General features: G+C 40.4%; 1 protein-coding gene across 2 annotated transcripts in view; it reads right to left on the reverse strand.

The window, feature by feature from the left end:
* BLOC1S6 (biogenesis of lysosomal organelles complex 1 subunit 6) overlaps nucleotides 1–22,108 on the reverse strand; it is a 125,152-nt gene that overhangs the window by 13,357 nt on the left and 89,687 nt on the right. Inside the window, exon 1 of one of the 2 annotated variants that reach the window (XM_045449855.1) lies at nucleotides 3,639–3,851. The exons of the other annotated variant lie outside the window; for it this stretch is intronic. Coding sequence (XP_045305811.1) covers nucleotides 3,639–3,720 — 82 coding nt within the window. The 5' untranslated portion in view covers nucleotides 3,721–3,851. Of the gene's footprint in view, nucleotides 1–3,638; nucleotides 3,852–22,108 lie in introns of those variants that run through there. 2 annotated transcript variants of the gene reach the window in all.

The following is a 22,108-nucleotide window of genomic DNA, read 5'->3' on the forward strand; positions in this document are numbered from 1 at the left end:
TGCGTGGGGCTCTATGCTGACAGCTCAGAGCCTGGAGCCTGCTTCAGATTCTGTGTCTCCCTCTCTCTCTGCCTCTCCTCCGTTCATGCTCTGTCTCTCTCTCTCTCAAAAATAAACAGTAAAAAAAAATTTTTTAATGACATAAGGAAGTCAGATGGTCACATTACTAAAATTGTACTCTAAGAGCATTTTTAAACATTAAATTCTGAAACATCTCCATTTAATCATAATCTGGTAATACTCAGGAACATCAAATTAGATCATTATGTAAAATACATTTATCATGCCACATTCCTTATAGCTCACTTCCAAGTATAGTTTTTACCACAGATTTACAATTTAGCAAGATGGAGGAAAACAACATGCTGTCATATTCAAAGTAAGTTTTTATAGATAAAAAAAGTAGTATGGTTTTTATTTTGATTCTGAGAAATACATGAACAAATTTTGGAATTCTCTAAATCACAAGGCAATGTTCAAACGGACAAGAGGTAACTAGAAACTGAAGCACTCCACAAATGAAACAAAAATTTAACAGGAAAAAGCAGAGTATTTGCAAATATTGCCATTCATGTACCATCAGATGGGAAGTGAATAAAGAATATCTGAAAATTAATGCCATTGCTTAAGGCTTGATTACAGTAATGGTGCAAACAACAGCAACTCTCTTTAAGGAAATACAGAAAACAAGTATTACAGATAAACAGAAACACCCAAATAAGGATATCTCAACTTTAAGAACAATAGCTACTATGTCTCCCTTACAATATATAAACATTTAACTCACAGTCCTCCTCCTACTCTACCCCAATATTCTGGTTAATAATTGGAAGAGTCTGACTTACTCATGTCTCTACATACATTAAGTTACTAAGTTCAAGGTACTTTACTGTGAGAGATTAAAAGAAAGGGTCCTTACCCTACTCATACAAGAAACATTAGTTGCACACCTGTACTCCCTACTAGTTTCCAAGGTTACAAGAATAAATTAAGCAAGTCCCCCTCCCCCTGTACAAAGAGCTTGATACAGGGGAATCATAATGATAATATATGAGAAGGGGCATTAGAGAAACAGAAACTGTTATGGAAACTCAGAGGGAAACATAAAAAAAAGGAGGCGTCTGGGTGGTTCAGTCAGTTGAGCGTCTGACTTTTCAGTTCAGGGTCATGATCTCATGATCTCACGGTTCGTGAATTTGAGCACCATCTTGGGCTATCTTCTGTCTATGGTCGGCAGGGAGCCTGCTTTGCTCCAGATCCTCTGTCCCCCTCTTTCTCTCTGCCCCTCCCCCATGCTCTCTCTCAAAATAAATAAACATTTTTTTTAAAGTATTACTCATTGTAAAAGCTTAAAACACAGAAGGGGAGGTATAGGCTAATAGTAAAAATACTCTTTCTCAGCATACACTGGCTGGCTCAGCTGGTAGAGAGTATGCGACTTTTGATCTCGGGGTTACGAGTTTGAGCCCCACATTTGGTGCAGATTACTTAAAAATAAATAAAATCTTTAAAAAAAATACTCTTTCTAACTCCCTTAATGCAGTCACTCTGTAGTTTCCAATATAGCCTTCAAAAAAATTATCACTGCATACCTATGCAGAAGCCCTGTTTTAATCATAAATATTACTCATATTGTTCTGCAACTCTTAAATATACACCTTAGATATCTTTCCATATGAGCATATATGCATCTACTACATTTTTTTTAACAGAATAGAATTCTACTATATTTTGTTTAACTAGTTCCCTGCTATGGACTGAATGTGTCCCCCCTACATTATTTTGTAGCCCCAACCTCCAACATAAAGGTAGCTGGAGGTGGGACCTTTGGGAAGTAATTCAGTTTAGATGAGGTCATGAAGGTGGGGCCCCGTGATGGGGTTGTATCCTTAAAAGATAAAGAGAAACCAAACTCTCTCCCTCTACCATGTGAGGTATCAGCAAGGCGAGAAGGCAGCTGTCTGCAAGATCAGAAGAGGACTCTTACCAGGAACCTAACTGGTCAGCACATAGATCCTGGACTTCATAGAACTCCAGAACTTTGAGGAATAAATGTCTGTTGTTTAAGCCACCCGGCCTGTGGTACTTAGTTGCAGCAGCCCATGGAGACTAAGATACCTAAGGACAGGTATTTAGGTTATTTTCACTTTTTGCTATTTCAAACAATGTTGCCAGGAGTTTCCTTGCTTGTCTTTGCGTATCTATGTCAATGTTTGTGTAGGATAAATTCTTAGAAGTTGAATCACGGGACAGAGTTTATGCATTTCTTAAACAGACACTTCAAAACTGCCTTCCTAAGAGATGGCACCAATTTACACTCCCAGAACAATCTTTGAGGGCCACTATTTCCAAATGGGTAAGAATTCTAAAAGAAGGAATAAGATATAGGTTTAAAAAAAAAAAAAAAAGGCAGCATAAGGAAAGGTGGGACTATAGGATTGCTCTGGAAAGACAAGGTAGTTTGGGAGGGTCTGGAGCATAGGGCATACGCAAAAGTGAGCTACAAGACCATCTGGCCAGCCTAGGAGGATCCCTGAGTGTCAAGCTAAGGGGTTTGCCCTTTTGCTTAGGAAGTAGTAAGGAGCCATTTTAAGGTTTCCCAGCAAGAAAATGACATGACTGGAGCTTCATCTTGGGGCAGTGATATGACAACAGTGGGATACGTGCAATGGAAGAGTAAGAGACTGAGGGTGGATAGCCTTACAACTGCTCTTGGAAGAGTAAAACTAGAGAGGAGATGGAAATTGCATAGTGGAATCCCCTAGACTAAAATAGAAATAGGAGGCAAGTGAGAAGAAAATCAAGAGTTACCGTCAAAGTTTCAACTGAGGGTGACTTGGTACTAATGGAATCAGACATCTACTTTTATTCATGCACATGCCGTATGTGAGGCTGGTGCAAAACAACCATGTCAAAGTATCCAGCAAGCGAACGGAAAGCCAAGCGGAGAAGGACCCAAGCTGCACATACACAAGGAAGTCAGCTTATGCAAGTGTAAAGAGGGGGCGATCACTGAGAAAAAGCATGACCAAGAAAGGGCTGAAAGCATTATTTTTAAGTAACCCCTATATTCCTAGAACAGGAGGTAGAAACGACACATCAAAAGCCCTGTAGCCTTTCTTATGTGGGGTTCCTCATCTGAACCAGAGGACACAGAAACTGTTTTCATGCCGTCTTCTCCATTCTCCCGAGAATGGTAAACAGTACCATTCAGGATGCCTAGCAAGTCAATTCATTGCATGCAATGGATGTCTTAGGGTATCAGGGCTTAAATCTCTCTTGGAACTCGGGTTGAGAAAACCGCTGGAGGAATGACAGTAAGTAAAACATTTCATGAGTCAGTAGTCAATAATACTTGAATACATCAATTCTCTGAATTACAAACCTATCAACTTTCTGACAAATTCATCTTCAACCACTAACAATGTGCTGGAGTCAACACACAAAGAATGACCTCACCATCAATCGCCACCCAAACACTGCCTCCCCTCCAAACTTCGTTTCCCACTCATTCAGCTGGGCACCGGGGCCGGCGCGGTTCCCCACTTCCGCACGGGGGCCAGAGCCTCGGGGCCAAGCTGCTCTCTCCCGCGGAGCGGCCGGGGTCCCGGCCGCCCGCCCAGCCCAGTAGCACGTACCCGGCGTCGGCTCCCCGGCCCCCAGGCCGTGGGGTGGCCCTGCCAGGACCCCGTCCGGGGACGTCGGCCCAGGAACACTCATGTCCTTCCCGCTGGGAACAGGGAAGGGGCGGCTGTGCAAACGGTCAGAGGCAGTAAGGGGGCACCCCACGCGTCCAGCGCCCAGCCGGACAGAAGCGGCGGTCGCACCCGGAAATGACGGAAGCGGAAGACGGTGTGACCGCCGGTCCACCGCCTCCTTTCTTGCCTCCGCCTCCACCTTCCGCCTCCACCTTCCACCTCCCGGACTACTACCCCCTAGCGCTCCTGGGACTTCGCGCCGATGTCATGGAAGGGTGGAGGGCGTGGCGTCAGTAGAGTTAGCTGTGCGGGACTTCCTGCGACCGATTGTCCGGGAGAGGGTGGAGAGGGCGCTCCCTGGTGGGTTGCGATTGTGTTGAGTGTGACCATGCAGAGTCGGGCTTTGTTCACCGAAGCGAGGCACAGCTTTTCAGTTTCTTGTCCGTATTAAGGAAACACCTTAAAAACAAGGACTGCGTGCTTTCCCTTCGGTTTGGACTATTAATTAAAAAAAAAAAAATATATATATATATATATATACACACACACACACACACACACACACACACACACACATATATATATATGTCCGTGTTTAGCTTTTTGAGCTTCAGCCTTACTAACTGGGGATTTGCCAGGATTCCAGTCTCCCCTTGTTGATTGTAGGTGAATGATTTTAAGGCCTGGGTTGCAGTATCTACTGGACAAATTCAGCCCCATTACCGGAAACTGCCCATGCAGCGATCCTGTGGGAGGTTGTCATGATTTTGATGAAAAACTTAGAAATGGGCAGATGCAGGGGCGCCTGGGTGGCTCAGTCGGTTAAGTGTCAGACTTCTGTTCAGGTCGATCTCACCGGTCCCGAGTTCAAGCCTGTGTCAGCTGTGCTGACAGCTCAGAGCCTGGAGCCTGCTTCAGATTCAGTGTCTGGGTGTCTCTCTACCCCTCCCCTGCTTGTGCTCGCTCTCTCTCTCTCTCTCTCTCTCAAAAATAAATAAACATTAAAAAAAAATGTTTAAAGAAATGGGCAGATGCGGCTTCAGACCAAATAAAAACAACATCAGTTATTCCCTCCCTTAGACGCTCTCATCTTGAGTGGAATAATGGCTTCCTAATGTTGCACTCCAAAATTGCCTCTTCAGTGTATTACAGGGCAGCCAAAGCTGTCTTCAAAACAATAAGGATTTATGTCAAGCCTCAGAAACATGAACCTGTTCTTCATTGCCCTATATCAGTGCATTCACACCCTTTTGGCCTCCTTTCCTTTAAAGATTAGCTAGCTCCTTACTATCTGTGGTAAGCAGAATAATGCACCCCCCCCCCAAAAAAAAAGATGTCCAGGGTCTTAACCCCCAGAACCTGTGAATATGTTGAACTTCACCCACAGAGTAATTAAGGTTGCTAGTCACTTGATTCTAAAATAGATTATCCTGGATTAAGTGGGCCAAGTTCAATCAATCAAATGCCTTCAAAACTGGAAAAGGGACGCAGAAGAGGAGAGTAGAGAGGGAGATGTGACTATGAAGAATGGTTAGAAAGGCTTTGAGAATAGAGGAAGAGAACCACTGGCCAGGTGTGTGGTGACCTCTAGAAGCTAGAAAAAACAAGTAAGTGGATTCACCGTTAAAGCTTCTAGAATGAAACAGCCCTGCTGACATCTTAATTTTATCCCAATGAGACCTGTGTTAAGACTTCTGACCTATAGAACTATAAGAAAATAAATTTATAATGTTTGCGGTAATTTGTTACCACGGCAATAAAGTAATGCACTACCATTCAAACATCCTTTGTTGCATCCCAGCATACTACTAAAACTATGCCCTTTAATGTCTACAGTATTCTTACTCATGCTTCAGAATATTCTATTCTTTTCAAAGTCCTACTCCTCTTCCAAGGCTTGACCAAAATAATACCTTTAATTTAAAATGATTCACAATCCCACCTACCCTTTCAACTTTCAGAAATTGTAGTAATAAACTTTCTCAACTACAAAGCATCCTCCTGCTGTTTAGCACTTAATCCATTCTTGTATTAGTTATTTCCCTTGACTTCCTTTATTCGATTTTAAACTCCAGACAGAAACTCTTATTCACAGAGAACCATAATGGGTTCTCAATAAATATTTGATGAATGAATGAAGTATTGATTCTCCAGAGCCGAATTCCAAATACCTATAATCTCCAAAGTCTGAATCACGCAGGATGGCCTTTTACAAGCTGCCTGGTAACCCTAGTTATTTGTTAGTATTATCCCAACTAGATATCAAAGCTTTTTAGAATAGATCTGTGTCCTATGTGTTGTCTGTAACCTCTTTACCTCTTATGGCAAATGCACAGTATTAAACATGTTACTTGGATTTTAAAATACTGTTTATTTGAATTTAATAGGATGAAATTAGACTGTCACACCCTGCCTATTTTTATCATCTTGTCCTCTCTTCTATTTTACTTTCAGCAAAAATTCATAAATAAAATAATAAAGGAAATCATTAAAAAAGAGGTAAAAATTCTTGTTCCTGTCTACCAAGAATTTATATTCTACCACTTATATGTAGTAGAATTAGAGAACATGACAGTATAAAATGATAAATTATGTGGAACAGACCTAGAGGATTGTAAAAGGTATAATGATGTAATATTAGTTTCCTGTTGAGCTATAACAAATCACCACAAACTTGATAGCTTAAAACAACACAGATTCATTATCTGACAGTTCTGGAGGTCAGAAGTCAAAAATCAGTCTCAGTGGGCCAAAATCAAGGTGTTGACAGGACTGGTTACTCTGGAGGCTCTGAAGAAGGAATCTGCTTCCTTGCCTTTTGCAGCTTCTAGAGACAGCCCACATTACTTGACTCCTGGCCCCCTATCCCATTGCCTTTTCTCCCTCTATTACCATTGTAGCATCACCTTCTCTCCAACTCTGATCCTCTGGGCTCCCTCTTACAAGAACCCTTGTGCTTACATTAATCCCACCTGCATAACCCAGGATCATTTCTCCATCTCAAGGTCCTTAATTTAACCCACATCTGCCAAGTACTTTTTGCCATGTAAGGTAACATTCACAGATTCTGGGGAATTGAAAGTGGACATGTTTAGGGGCAGGGGCCATTATTCAGCCAACCACAATTGCACAATTGGGAAGTAACTGGAGAAAATTTTTAACAACTTAATAGAGGAAATGAACTTAAGCCAAACCTTGAAGGTCAGGTCAAATGTAATATGCAGAGAAAAAATAGTAAAGCCTTCCAACGGGGGGGGAAAAAAAACAACACACACCACCACAAGTAGTCCTTCAGACTCAAGGACCTCAAAATGGTGCCTTTTGGGGAGACAAAACCAAAACAGATTCAACAGTTAAAAGGTGTTCTATAGTCTTTTTGGCCAAAACAACTCAAGAAGACAAAAGATAACACGAAGTATAGTCACATAGCTCTGAAGAAGTTAGTCCAAAGAAACGATGTCCAGAAAGAGATAAACACTGAATTTACTCATGGCGAAAGGAAAATAAGTCTACTGGTCCTTGAAGCCAAAAAGAGAAGGAGCAAATATAATGTAATAATTATGCCAAAACCATTTATTCACCTCAATTTTGTGGTTTACCTTAAATTTCCCTATATCCTTTATTTGTGCTAACTGAAAATGAGTAGGTATGTAGGGGCTTTAAGTAAGGGGAAAAAAATGTCAATACATGAAGATTTTCTCTTCCTTTTATTGATCAGGATGTCCTACATTTAGAATGTGCTAAGATTTGATAAATCTACTCCCAGTTTGACCTACTTCTCTCACAGGATTTGCTTCATCCTTCCCCTTTATTTTTTTCCATCCTTTTCCAAAAACAGAAGAAAGAATGAGGAGGAGGGGACAAAAAGATTTGAGTGAAAAAGATGTAGGAACCAGGGCCTGCAGAGAAAAGGGATGGAAAAGGGGAAGATAAACAGGAGAAAGACATTACAGCCCACGACCTTAAGCTTCTAGTGCATTAAAGTGTTGTGAATTTGGGGGTGCCTGGGTGGCTCAGTCGGTTGACCATCTGACTTCAGCTCAGGTCATGATCTCATGGTTTGTGAGTTTGAGCTCTGCGTCAGGCTCTGTGCTGATAGCTCAGGACCTGGAGCCTGTTTCAGATTCTGTGTCTCCCTCTCTCTCTGGTCCTCCCCTGCTTGTGCTCTGTCTTTCCCTCAAAAATAAACATAAAAAAATATTTTTTAAAGTGTTGCGAATTTGAACACATTTATATAGGGTATGTGCTCACAAAATAATAAAAAAGAAAAAAACGGGGTGGGGAGCAGCTGGGTGGCTCAGTCAATCAAGCATCTGACTTCAGCTCAGGTCACAATCTCACAGTCATGAGTTTAAGGCCCCCATTGGGCTCTCTGCGGTCAGGACAAAGCCTGTTTTGGATCCTCTGTCCCCCTCTCTGCCCCTTCCCCACTTGTCCTCTAAATAAGTAATCAAACAAACTTTAAAAAAGGAAAGAAGGGGGGCACCTGGATGGCTCAGTTGGTAGAGCATGCGACTCTCGATCTCAGGGTTGTGAGTTGATGTAGAGATTACTTAAAAATAAACAAAATCTTTTAGAAAAATTAAAAAAGGAAGAAAGAACTGAAGCTAGGAAATCAGAGAAGTTGGGGTACTAAGAGAAAACAGTCTACCATTGTACCTATGGTTAACCAGTCTAAAAGGATTGCTCAAGCAATTTTAACCACTCTTCTCTAATACATTTACATGAAAAATATTCTTTTACATTTGCAAACTGCTAAAATAATTCCATTCAATGCAATGCTCCTGCACTTTCCATCATTCTGTGAGAATTAATAAAGGATAACTTCACTACAGTAGAGTCAGGAGGCTAGAAAGGGAAACAGTATCACAGTACCACTCAATTACAGGAAAAATTACCAATTATAGACCCCAACAGAAGAATCTTCAACAGGCAGAATCATCTTACACCCCCCAACAGAGAAAGATGTACATTGCAACTCCTATAAGAACTCAACCACCCTTGCAATTCAGCCAGTGTGAAACTCATCACACACTGAACTTTTGCTTTCCTTCAATGGACTTTCATTAAAACAACCCCATCCAACTTCCTTCTTCTCATAAGATAACATTCTTCTCCCTCATTGGATTTACCTATGGTCTTGCTGAAGCTTATATGCCTTGAATTGCAATTCTTTGTCATTCCTACATAAACCCATATTTGTTGGTAAAATAACTGACAGTTTTATTTTTAAGGTTAACAATTCCTTCCTTGTGCTATGTAGAAAAAAAAAAACGTATTTTGGGGTGGCTAACTGGCTCAGTCAGTTAAGCATCCGACTCTTGATTTCGGCTCAGGTCATAATCTCACAGTCTTTGAACCTGCTTAAGATTCTCTCTCTCCCTCTCCTCAGACCCTCCCCTGCTCACACACACACATGCTGTCTCTCAAAAAAATCAAAACATATTTTCACATGGATTATTTCACCAACACATTCTCTCTCTTTTTAAGATTTTACTTTTCAAGTAATCTCTACACCCAACATGGGGCTCGAACTTACAACCCTGAGGTCAAGAGTCGCATGCTCTACTGACTGAGCCAGCCAGGCACCCCTCACATTTTCTTAATCTTGACACCAAAAGGTTTGTAAAATATATGCAGAGGTCAAAGCAGTGGCTTTTGAAATGTTTTAAATAGACCAGTTTTTATTTTTATTATTTTTTAAGGTTTTATTTTTAAGTAATCTCTGCATCCACCATGGGGCTCGAATTCACAACCCTAAGATCAAGAGTTGCACACTCCACCAACAGAGCCAGCCAGGTACCCCTAGGCTATTTTTAGAGCAATTTTAGGTTTATAGCAAAATTAAGAGTAGAGAGGGGGCGTCTGGGTGGGTCAGTCAATTAAGCATCTGACTTTACTCAGGTCATAATCTCATGGTTCACGAATTCAAGCCCCACATTGGGCTCTGTGCTGACAGCTCAGAGCCTGGAGCCTGCTTCAGATTCTGTGTCTCCCTCTCTCTCTATCCCTCCCATGCTTGCACTCCGTCTGTCTCTCTCTCTCAAAAATAAATAAACATTAAAAAAACATGAATCTCAGGGCACCTGGGTGGCTCAATTGGTTAACTTCTGACTTTGGCCTAGGTCATGATTTTGTTCTTCCTGAGTTGGAGCCCCGCATGGGGCTCTGTGCTGACACTCAGAGCCTGGAGCCTGTTTCAGATTCTGTGTCTCCCTCTCTTTCTCTCTGCCCCTCCCCTGCTTGCTGTCTCTCTCAAAAATAAAAATAGACATTAAAAAAAATGAATCTCATTTAAAAAAAAATTAAGAGTGTAGAGATTTCTTATGTCCCTCTTACCCACCCCCCCAGTAGTTTTCATTAAGGCTTACTCTTCATGTTTCATGTTCTATGGGAGCGCACAAATTACAATGACCTGTATCCTTCACTATTAGTATCCTACCAAGTTAGTTTAACTGCCCTAAAAATCCTCTGTGCACTGCCTGTTCATCCATCCCCCTAGTCCCTGGCAATCACTGATCTTTTCACTCCATGGTTTGCTTTTTTCAGAATGTTCATATATTTGGAATCATACAGTGTGTAGCATTTTCAGATTGGCTTTTTTCACTCAGTAATATGCATTTAAGGTTCTTCCATGCCTTTTTGTGGCTTGGTGACTCATTTCTTTTTGGCAGAGAGGAATATTCCATCGTCTAGTTGTGTTGTGAAAAACCAACCACTGTGCTTTGGAGCCAAAATATAATGCGAAGGCAGAGTTTGGGATAAAGAGGAACAATAGCTTTATTTCTTTGCTGGGCAAAGGAGGCTACAGCAGGCTATGGCCTTCAAAACCTGCAAGCCCTCCTAGAGAAAGGGGCCGAGGTTTTTAGAGGAAAATACAGGATCTAGCTGGTTTTGACAGGAACCATTGTTAACCTACTCCTACCCTCCTTTGTCAGGTCTTTAGGGGTCATGGTACCTGGTTCCTGAAACAAAAAACTAATTTGGGAGGAGCAGAAGTTTGCAGAAAAGAGGAAACAGAGTACTTTAAAATCTAGCTTTGCTGAAGTATTAGGGCAGCCATTTTGATTTTTGTTCAACTTTATGCTTTTAAACAGTTTCAGATGTATCACAGTTTATTGATGTAGGACATCTTGGTTTGTTTCTAAGTTTTGGCAATTATGAATAAAGCTTCTATCCATGTACAGATTTTTGTGCAGACATACGTTTTCAAATCCTTTTGGTAAATACCAAAGAGCAAGATTGCATGATAAGAGTATGTTTACTTTTTTTTTAAGTTTATCTATTTGTTTTGAGAGAGAGAGAGAGCATGAGTAGGGAGGGGTAGAGAGGGAGAGAGAGAGAATCACAGCAGGCTCCACACCATCAACATGGAGTCCGATGTGGGGCTTGAACCCATGAACCACCAGATCATGACCTGAGCTGAAACCAAGAATCGGAAGCCTAACCAACTGAGCCACCCAGGCACCCCACAGTCTTTGGTTTTTTTTAAGTTGACTTATTTGAGACAGAAAGGGCATGCATGCGTGCTTGCACTCATGAGCAGGTGGGGAGCAGAGGGAGGGCAATCCCAAGCAGCATCCCTGCTGTCAGTGCAGAGCCTGGAACGGGGCTCTATATCATAAACCATGAGACCTTGACCTCAGCTGAAATCAAGACTCAGATGCTCAACTAACTGAGCCACCGAGGCTCCGTATGTTTAGTTTTTTAAGAAACTGCCAAACTGTCTTCCAAAGTGACTGTACCATTTTGTATTCCCACTGGCAATGAATGAGAGTTTCTATTACTCTATGTCCTCACAAACATTTGGTGATGCCAGTGTTCTGGATTTTGGCCTTCTAACATGTGTGTAGTGGTATCTCATAGTTGTTTCAATTTGTATTTCCTGATAACATAGGATGTGGATCTTTTCATATGCGTATTTGCCATCTGTTTATCTTCTTTGGTGAAGTGTCTGTTTGGAGCTTCTGCCCATTTTTTAATCAGGTTATTTGTTTTCCTGTTGAGTTTTAAGAGTTCTTTGTGTATCTTGAAGAACAGTCCTGTATCAGATATGTCTTTTGCAAATATTTTCTCCCTCCCAGTCTGTGGCTTGTCTTCTCATTCTCTTGATATTATTTGAAAGATGAAAATTTGGACAGAACCTAGAACAGAAGACAGGTTGTCTCCTTGAAAAGAGGGCAGGTTCTCAAGTCTCCCACAGTGGCTCTTAATCAGGTTTGACATTTATAGGTAGGGGAACCTTTCTAAAGTATGCAGCAGTGGAAATAGCAAAAGATCTAACGTCAAAACATGTGTTTCAACCATAACTAAGATTTTTATTAGCAGTACTAGAATTTTTTTTTTTAATTGCAAGTGAAGAAGTCTAAACTTGTCTAAGCAAAATGGGATTTACTAACTCACTGAACTTGAAAATCCAGGAGTCGATCTAGGTTCAGGGATAGCTGTAAAGTGGAGAATAAAGGCAAAAGGAAATGTAGATAAAATTAAATTTCCATATAACATACAGCCCATTGACAAATACAGTACTTGAGACAGGCAGAGTATGACTTTCCTCCAGGAACTCCCAAGGGTCTTAATGTTAATGGCTTTGCTAGAGAGAAAAACAACCTTAGCTTGACAATAGCTAGAGGATCTGGTAAGTCTTCTTTAACATAAGAAAATCCTTTTGGAAGCTTCCTTTATCTTTACCTCCCTCAACTCCAAATTATATAACCAGTCATTCCTCACAACCCCAGTGCAGCTCTTTCTGCTCTTGGGTCCTTTCCATGGACTATAATAAAAACACTCTTTTTGTACTGAAAAGGTTTGAAGATTTCTTGGCTGTTGGCTCCAAACCCCAACACTTCAAACTACATCAGCTATATCCATTTCCTCAAATGAAATCAGGAATATTTCTCTCTCTCTCTCTCTCTCTCTCCTTCTCTCGCTCTCTCTTGCTCTCTCTCTCTTTCTCCACTGGACTTTCCTTCATATTGGCTCCCATCTAGCAGCTTTCTCTCTGGAAAACAGCTTGAGGTTTTCATACTTCTTATAGCTCTCAAGTGAAGCCAACTCACTCCTAGAATTCACTTATTTCAATTTCTTAAAACAAAAACCTTAAATTACTCAGATCACAATGTCTACCTGTATTCTAGTCTCTACATCCAGGGGATATAGAAGATCCTGATAGACTAATGTGGGTCACATGTATTGGAGAGAGGCGGAGCCTCTTGAATGACAGTCCTGCTAGGAGTTCTAAAAGGCACAGGAGTAGTTCCTTAAAGGAGAATCAGGGTCCTGTTATCAAAAGGAGGAAGGAAATTGGCCCAACCAAAGCAACAGACGTCAACTGTATCAGTCATGAGATTTGAATTAAGGCACTTAAACTCTCTGTACCTCTAGGTTTTTTATTTTGTTTTTTGTTTCATCAGGAAAAGAGATAGGAAGATGATAATACCAGACCCTCTACTTGATATAGTTCTTGTGAGTGAGAATCAAACGCTTGACAAAACACACAAAAAAGATCTGTAAGCTGTAAAGCACTATGGGAAATAATAGCAACCCCTGACTAGGTATTTATATGCTGGAAGAAATATTATTTCTGTTATTAGTGCCTTGGTTACATATATTCACCAACCTTAACTTGGTTTCTTAAGTAGACTTCCATAATGAGATAAAAGAGACTAAATGATTTAGATAAATATCAGAGGGCTTGACAAATTTATGTTTTATTAAAAACTTGCTTCTTTTGTACAAATCAATGTCATATAATAAGGGAGTTTTTTGGGGGGATGGGGGGGGGGGGTAAAATATCTACTGGCTAAGCTGGTAACTGAAGTTCCAGACCTGCAGAGTTAGAAGATCAAGTCCTGTAGAGAATACCACGAACACCAAGGCTTTCTTTAGCATCAATACCTCTTTCAATGTTCTGATTTTATTGGTGGGGGTGGGGGAGGTGTCTTATTTTCTTCTATTTTTTGTTAGCTTTCTGATGTCTGACTCATGATATTATTCATGAGTAAATGAATATTCATAATATTGGCTGGTAATTATTGAAACATTATTAGTGCTTTGGGACTATTAGTAAAACTAGTGGCAAAATTTTTATTCATTCAAAAAATTTTACATCTTAAAATTCTTTTTTCATATGTTTATAATGGTTCAAAAGACAATGATTCTTCTACTCTGGGGTTTCCCAAAATTCATTTGGGTTTTTTTTTGGGGGGGGGGGGTTAAGTTTATTTATTTATTTTGGGAAAGAGAGAGAGAGAGGCAGGGAGGTACAGAGAGAGAGGGAGAGAGAGAATCCCAAGCAGCTCTGTGCCAACAGTGAGAGGCTCAAATTCACGAACCATGAGACCAAGACCTGAGCTGAAATCAAGAGTTGGCTACTTAACCGACTGAGCCACCCAGGTATGCCCAAAATTCATTTTTTAATCTTAGTGTGTAGATATCAAAGTGGACACCAACCCTTATTGCTATACTCTCTTTCTATGTGATGTAAAAAGTGGGATTTTAATGTCTATAGGCAGCATAAATTTTTCCAGTACTCAGCTTTCTTTTAAGGATAGATTTATGTAAATTAGCTAGGATATATTTATCATGCTTCATTCAAAATTGCTAAAAGTAGTACATGCATCGGCTTTCCATAATGGTCCTTATTCCTTACTTAAAATGTTCTCTTCAAAGTGTTTATGAATAATTTCCAAAGATTCTCCAGACAAGATGGTGAGATGACATATACAAATTCAATTTCTTTGTAATGTGTTGAGATCAGTAATAAAGAGGGTTCAATCTCTAGTTCCTTTTTCAAATGAAAAATTCCAGTAAACTGAGTTATTTTTAAATTATTGCTCTAGTCTTTGGCCTTCCTATAAATTTCCCAACATATTTTGAATTATTTTATGAAAGTGACATCTTAAATTTAATTATTCACTTACCTTCATCTATAAGTATTTTTTCTTTTTTTTTAATTTTTTTTAATTTTTTTTTTTCAACGTTTATTTATTTTTGGGACAGAGAGAGACAGAGCATGAACGGGGGAGGGGCAGAGAGAGAGGGAGACACAGAATCCGAAACAGGCTCGAGGCTCTGAGCCATCAGCCCAGAGCCCAACGCAGGGCTCGAACTCACGGACCGCGAGATCGTGACCTGGCTGAAGTCGGACGCTTAACCGACTGCGCCACCCAGGCGCCCCATATAAGTATTTTTTCTAAATTGTTCATTTAGTGTACTAAGATGAAAGAGCACATTTCAAAGCATTAATTTTGAGACAGAATGTGAGCATGAGCACAAGTGGGGGAGGGGCAGAGAGGGAGAGAAAGAGGGAGAGAGGGAGAGAGAGGGAGAGAATCCCAAGCAGGCTGCAGGGCTTGAACTCAGGAACCCTGAGATCATGACCTGAGCCAAAATGAAGAGTCAGACCTGTAACCAACTGAGCCACCCAGGTGCCACTAAAAGCATGAATTTTTATTAATAGCTATTACAAACAAGGCAACAGGCCCCAAACAGAGTTATATATACCAAGCCCCACATCACCAAAACAGACTTAAATTTTTGGCTCTCCCAGAAATGGAATCTTAAACCAGTCAATCAAAAATCACCTGGGGGCACCTGGGTGGCTCAGTTGAGCGTCCCACTTTGGTTCAGATCACAATCTCAGGGTTCGTCAGTTGGAGCCCCATATTGGGCTCTCTACTGTCAGTGCAGAGCCTGCTTCGAATTCTGACCTCTCTCTCTCTGCCCCTCCCCCACCTCAAAAATAAACAAAGACATTAAAAAAAAAAATCAACTAATCTGCACTAGCTAGGTAATGTGCTTGGGAGACCTCTGTTATCTCCTAAAGGAAAGTAACTTTGCAATAACCAATCTTTCTTGCCAGTATAAATTCCTTGTTACTGCTCCTTTATAAAAGGCTTTTTCATTGTACACAGCTCCTTGGTGCTCCTTTCTGTCTGCTAGACTGGATGCTGCCTAATTCAAACTTATCTTTGCTCAAATAAACTTTAATATGCCTCAGTTTAACTTTTAACACAACTAAAGATTTCAAAATGTCATTTTTCTTTTTAAGGTTTTAGAAAAGTCTCTATTGTGTGTTCTCAGGGGGTTAAATGAACTGTGATTTACATAAAGAGATAAATAGAATGTGTCTTCATTTCATCATAAACCTGGTAGAACTAATTCCTTAATGTCACTACTTGAGGATTTTGCCAGTTCCAGTTGCCCTCAGACCTGTTAGATAACAAAATTCAACCAAGTAAATTTGAAGATCTAATTGGCTTTATTAAACAACTCATGAATCAGACAACACCCCATCTAGAAGGTAGAGAGGCAGTCCAAGGAGTTGCACAAAATGGAAGGTTTTTATAGACAGAGGGTGGGGACAAGAAAGTAGCAAAAGAAAAGGATTGTCCCAAAAGAAGCTGTTTGCTAGAAGGAAAAGCAAGGGGTCTTATCATGCACATCACCTCCTCTTTCTTTGGTGGGTGGAGAGGACTCAACTGACAGACTCAGGGCACTGATGGAAAGAAACATTTCCTGACTGACCAGTTAAGGCCACATTTCTTGAGGAGGTTGAAACTGCTCTTAAACTGGGTATTAAGCCCCTGTTTGGAAACTCCAAGTGACACCATTTGGCACCTGTGATTTACTCTTTTTTTTTTTTTTTTTAATCAACAATTTCCCCCTTTCGATCAGACTCTCAGTTTAACTGAGAGATGTGATCAAATTTTCAGGCTTCAGCAGTACTCTCAGCTACTGCTCTGCAGGTCACAGTTTTTGTTGCTCCTTTCTGTGGTATCTATAGCTCTTAACTCTTTTTTTTTTTTTTCTTTTAATTTTTTTTTTTTCAACGTTTATTTATTTTTGGGACAGAGAGAGACAGAGCATGAACGCGGGAGGGGCAGAGAGAGAGGGAGACACAGAATCGGAAACAGGCTCCAGGCTCTGAGCCATCAGCCCAGAGCCTGACGCGGGGCTCGAACTCACGGACCGCAAGATCGTGACCTGGCTGAAGTCGGACACTTAACCGACTGCGCCACCCAGGCGCCCCAGCTCTTAACTTTTTTACTTAGCTTCTGTGGTATAGGTCACAGTTTTTAGTTCACATGCTTCAAGTTGGTTATATTCCTCATTCCTTAGATGTTCCAGTCTTAAGGAGATCATTTACTTGGTGGGTAGCAGCTATAAACATATATTTAAGGCTTATAAGAGAATACGATGTGCCAGGGAAATTATTAGGATTCCTACTGTAGCAGGATTCTCACACAAAGCCATGACACCGAAATTTCTCTTTCTAAGAAGCAACTTTATTCATGCCAGCACGGGCTCAGTTGGGTTTATACCCAAAAAAACTGAGCTCCAAATGCCAGGTTGGGTTAGCCTTTTATGCATTTTCTACTTCTTTGTCTCCCTTATAAGGGTAAAGTAGAGACATACAGTCTGATTGGGTGGTTTCATGTTACAGGGTTGTGAGGGATGTGTGCACGTAGCCAGATTATCTTCCCTTATCTTGAGGTTTTTTTTCTCACCACATTGTGCTGGGGTGGGGGGGGGGGGGAACCTTACCACACTGCAAACAGGATAATTCCCAATATTTGGAGTGCACTTTTAGAGCCATGGTCCCCAGTACCTAAACCAATTAAAATCAAATAAGCCAAAGAAAGACCCCGTGGAAGGAATTCATTTTTTTAAACCAAGCAGTTTTAACTTCCCCAGGATGGTAAATCCAGACATAGCAGGTGGTGTTGGACATCACACAGACAACTCCTTGATCAGCTAAAAGACAGTCAAGAGCTATTCTATTATTAAGGACAATTTTAACCAGATAGTCTCAGAATTGTTTTAACTATATATATATATATCTATAGTTACATATATAGTTAAATATATATTTATAGTTCCATATATATTTATAACTATAAATATATAATATATATATGTATATATATATATATTTAATGTTTCTTTATTTTTAAAGGAGGGGGGTGCAGAGAAAGAGGGAGAGAGAATCCCAAGCCAGCTTCATGCTGTCAGCGTGGAATCCAATGTGGGGCTTGATCTCATGACCCTGGGATCATAACCTGAGCTGAAATCAAGAGTCGAATGCTTAACCAACTGAGTCACCCACGTGCCCCAAGAGCCTGAGGATTTTTATTGGGAGGCTATTGTTTTAAGAGCAGATTATGTGATGATTTTAAGAATTAAGAAGAAGTTTTGGATCAAAGCTTCATTTGCATTTTTCCCTAACCAGGGAGATGGGGACAGAAAGAAGTGTCCTTTTTAACTTAACAATGTGAATTTAGAGGAGTGACCAATGAGATTGTCACCAGCTAAACCCCAAGACCTGACCTTTACTGCCCACCTGCTTATACCCACCAACCTTTGTCCCACATTCTTCCTTAAGTTCTTCTTTCCACCTTATCTCTTAATACAAGCAAGAGACCTGAGGCGCAAAGCATTTCATGATAGAAACTGAAACTACCCTTTAAACAATAACTGATGTGGTTTGAGACAGGGCTCAGGAGCCAACAGCCTCGAAAGAATTCTTGAGATGTTTTCGGTGCAAAAAGATGTTTTTATCATATAGCACAGCGACAGGACACCTGAGCAGAAAGAGCTGCACTGGGGTTGTGAAGATCAATTGGTTATATACCGTGGAGTTGGGGGAGGTAAAAACAAGGGAAGTTTCCAAAAGGATTTTCGTATGTTAAAGGATCCTGGAGGCCTGGCTATTGTCAAGCTGAGGTTGGTTTTTCCCTCTGGGAAGGCATTAAGATCAGGAGTTCCTGGAGCAATGTCACGCTCACCTTGTTTCAAGTATTTGTCAATGCGCTGTGGGTTAGAAGGAAATTTAATTTTGTCTACATTTCTTTTGCCTTTGTTCTCCACATGGATAACAACTGCCCTGACAAGACGTCCAGCTGGCTCAGACCACCCAGACCGGTTCAAGCTCAACTCACCTGTGCAGATGGACCATGGATTAACCCATGGAGTGATGACAGTTACCTTTACCTCATTTTAATGTCAAAATCTCTGCCGATGGAGGAGCATAAGCCTCATCAACATAACAGACAATGTATGTATAGGCATGTTTCCTTAAGGCACATGCTCAACCTTATGCCCACCTCTACATACAAGGATCCCCGTGATCTTATTTGCTACAAATCAAGTTTACTACATGTGACAATTCCACCTGCTATAGTTTCTATCCTGTGACTCACCAAAGGAGTGAATTCATGTCGGTTCAGTTATTTTCCCCGTGAAAAATTAGAAGCATAGTTAGATTTTTTTCCTAGCCTGAGAGAAAAGAGGTTACCATCCCACTCCCCTTCACAATGACCTGGGAGATCCAGCTGAGGGTCCGTTTGGACCAGTGCCAGAAAAGGACGGGAGAAGAAGGAGAAAGGGTTTTCTGTTTAGAGTGTGATGTCTTGATCCAGTGTCTTGGGTGGAAGCAGTCTACACCTGGATGTCAGCTTCTCTTCCTGGCCAGTTTGATTTAGGGGTCTCTAGCATCTCTTCATTTTGCAGCGGCGTGGGTGGTCAGGAGCACTTGGTAAAGTCCTTTTAATCAATGAGGGCTGTTTTCCTCTGATGATATTTTAGAACACCAAATTACCTGGCTCTAGACTGTGACAGACAGGTTTCTTTGAATTAGGATCCAGGAAGGCTTCTTACCCTGCTGGTGACAGTCTTGAGCATAAAAACATTAGAGACTTACGGTAGCTGGTCATACTAGCCTAAAACAACAGTGACCAGTAGAAGGTTGCGTACTGATAGAATTTCTAGAATTTTCTAAGGTTTTGTTAAGATTCCTATGATTTGTCCAGTGAAGTGGGTGCCCTGATTCCTAGATATAGTGGAAAGTACACCCCGAGTGGGAAACATTTTTTTTTTTTTTTACCAGTTTTGTTTTGTTTTGTTGTATTACTATTAGGGCATCAGCCTTGTAGCAAGGAAAGGTTTTACCCCAGCCAGAAAATACATATATTCCAACCAGTATGTATTGATAATTCCTACTAAGTGACAGCTTAATAAAATCCAGTTGCAGGTGTTAAAGTTTTGTTTTTGTTTTTGTTTTTAATTTAATTCATTTTTGACAGAGAGAGAGAGAATGAGAGAGAGAGAGAAAGGGAATGCTAGCATGAGCAGGGGAGGGGCAGAGACACAAAATCCGAAGCAGACCCCAGGCTCTGAGCTGTCAGCACAGAGCCTGACACGGGGCTCAAACTCACAAACCACAAGATCATGCCCTGAGCCAAAGTCGGACATTTAGCTGACTGAGCCACCCAGGTGCCCCAACAGGTGTTGAAGTTTTATAGAAGTCTCTACACTAATGTCTATTTATATCTGAGTCATCTTAAATATATTATGGTGGATGAAGGAATGCAAAAGCCAAAAAATGGGGTTTTTCAAGGAACCAGGAAGAAGCAAGCAGCTGTTTTGGGCTTCTCATAGTCCTGTTTGTTGAATTTATAACCATTATGTATCTATATGAATACTATTTTTTTTTTCAGATGCAGACTGTTGCCATGTCACAAGGACATTAAGATGGCAAACGTGTGGCATTAAGGGGCCATTTAAAAAAAATTTTTTTTTTTTTACATTTATTTATTTTTGAGAAACAGAATGAGACAAAGCGTGAGCGGGGGAGGGGCAGAGAGAGAAGGAGACACAGAGTCTGAAGCAGGCTCCAGGCTCTGAGCAAGCGGTCAGCACAGAGCCTGATGCGGGGCTCCAACCCACAAACTGTGAGATCATGACCTGAGTCAAAGTCGGACACTCAACCAACTGAGCCACACAGGTGCCCCTTAAGGGGCCATTTTTGCAGCAGAATGGATTTCATCTACATGTGCCACAATCTGACAAATATAATTTAAAAAAATTTTTTTAATGTTTGTTTATTTTTGAGAGAGTGAGACATAGAGTACGAGCAGGGGAGGGGCAGAGAGAGAGGGAGACACAGAATCGAAGCAGCCTCCAGGCTCTGAGCTGTCAGCACAGAGCCGGATGCAGGGATCTAACTCACCCAACTGTGAGATCATGACCTGGGCTGAAGTTGGATGCTTAACCAACTGAGCCACTCACGTGCCCTTTTTACAAATATAATTTAAAGAAGGCTTAGTATTATTTATTTGACAATATTTTCTATGTAATTTATATAGTAAATAAGCCTAATTAGTTTTACAACTCTTGGAATATTTCAGGTCAAAAAGAATTTTTTTTAAGAATTTGATTTTGGGAAGTTTGTCAAACATTTCAAAAAAAAAAAAAAAAAAGATTTTAAAGCACTTACCTAAATAGGATCATGGATCATTATGAAACTCGGTACTTAAAAGGTAAGGAAACTTACACAAAACCTTATCGAAAGCAGACTAAAAATCCAAGAAAACTTTGTTATTTTAGCAGAGAGAAGACCAAATTTTAACTTTGCACCAGCTTAATTTTGATATTAAAACTTATTATTTTTAATAAATTTTGATCATAGCTTGACCACACATTAAAATGTTTTAAAGACTTTTTTTTTTATAAACCTCTACTTTTTTTTCCTATACTCTGATTTTGTCCTATTGTTACCAAGACCCAAGTTTGGCTGTTGAACGCTCAAAAGCCAATACTTGAGAGACATCTGTTTGTTGAAAAGGAAAGTTTGCTTTATTCCAGAGGCTGAAAACCTAGGAAGATGGGAACTAATCTCCAAACACCATCTCCAAAGTCCTGGACCAAGCGGGATTTGTTTGTTTGTTTAAAAAGATTTTAATGTTTATTATTTATTTGTGAGAGACACAGAGAGACAGAGCACAACTGGGGGAGGGGCAGAGAGAGAAGGAGACACAAAATCTGAAGCACATTCCAGGCTCTGAGCTGTCCGCGCAGAGCTCAATGCAGGGCACGGGGCTCGAACCCACAAACATGTGAGATCATGATCTGAGCCAAAGTCGGATGCTTAACCTCTTAACCAACTGAGCCAGCCAAGTGCCCCAAAGCTGGGTTTTATATAATGGGAAGATATGGGAAGTGGTGAGGGTCAACATGCAGGGTAAACATTCCCAATATGATGTCAAGTAGACTTGCTGGCATTACGTTATGTTTTCATTTTAAACCAACCTCATTTTAGGATAAAATAATTATAATTATAATTATTATATTATTAATAATAATTACTATTAAATTATTAAACATAATTTATTTTAACGTAACATTAACATATCCAAACAAGTTTAGTTTCTCTTTAATAAGAAACCAAAAGTAGATAAACCTATGTCTAGTAATTAGTGTCTAGTATTTTGTCTTATTTGGAAATAATCTAGATGTTTAATGAATTTAACTTAACTCATTATTTAACTTAGCAAAACTTTTAAGATTATAAGTTACAAAAAAAATCAGGGAAACTACTGTTGGGAGGGCCATTGACCCCTTACCTAAAA

Source organism: Leopardus geoffroyi, chromosome B3 (assembly GCF_018350155.1).
Source record: "Leopardus geoffroyi isolate Oge1 chromosome B3, O.geoffroyi_Oge1_pat1.0, whole genome shotgun sequence".
NCBI classification, from domain to species: domain Eukaryota; kingdom Metazoa; phylum Chordata; class Mammalia; order Carnivora; family Felidae; genus Leopardus; species Leopardus geoffroyi.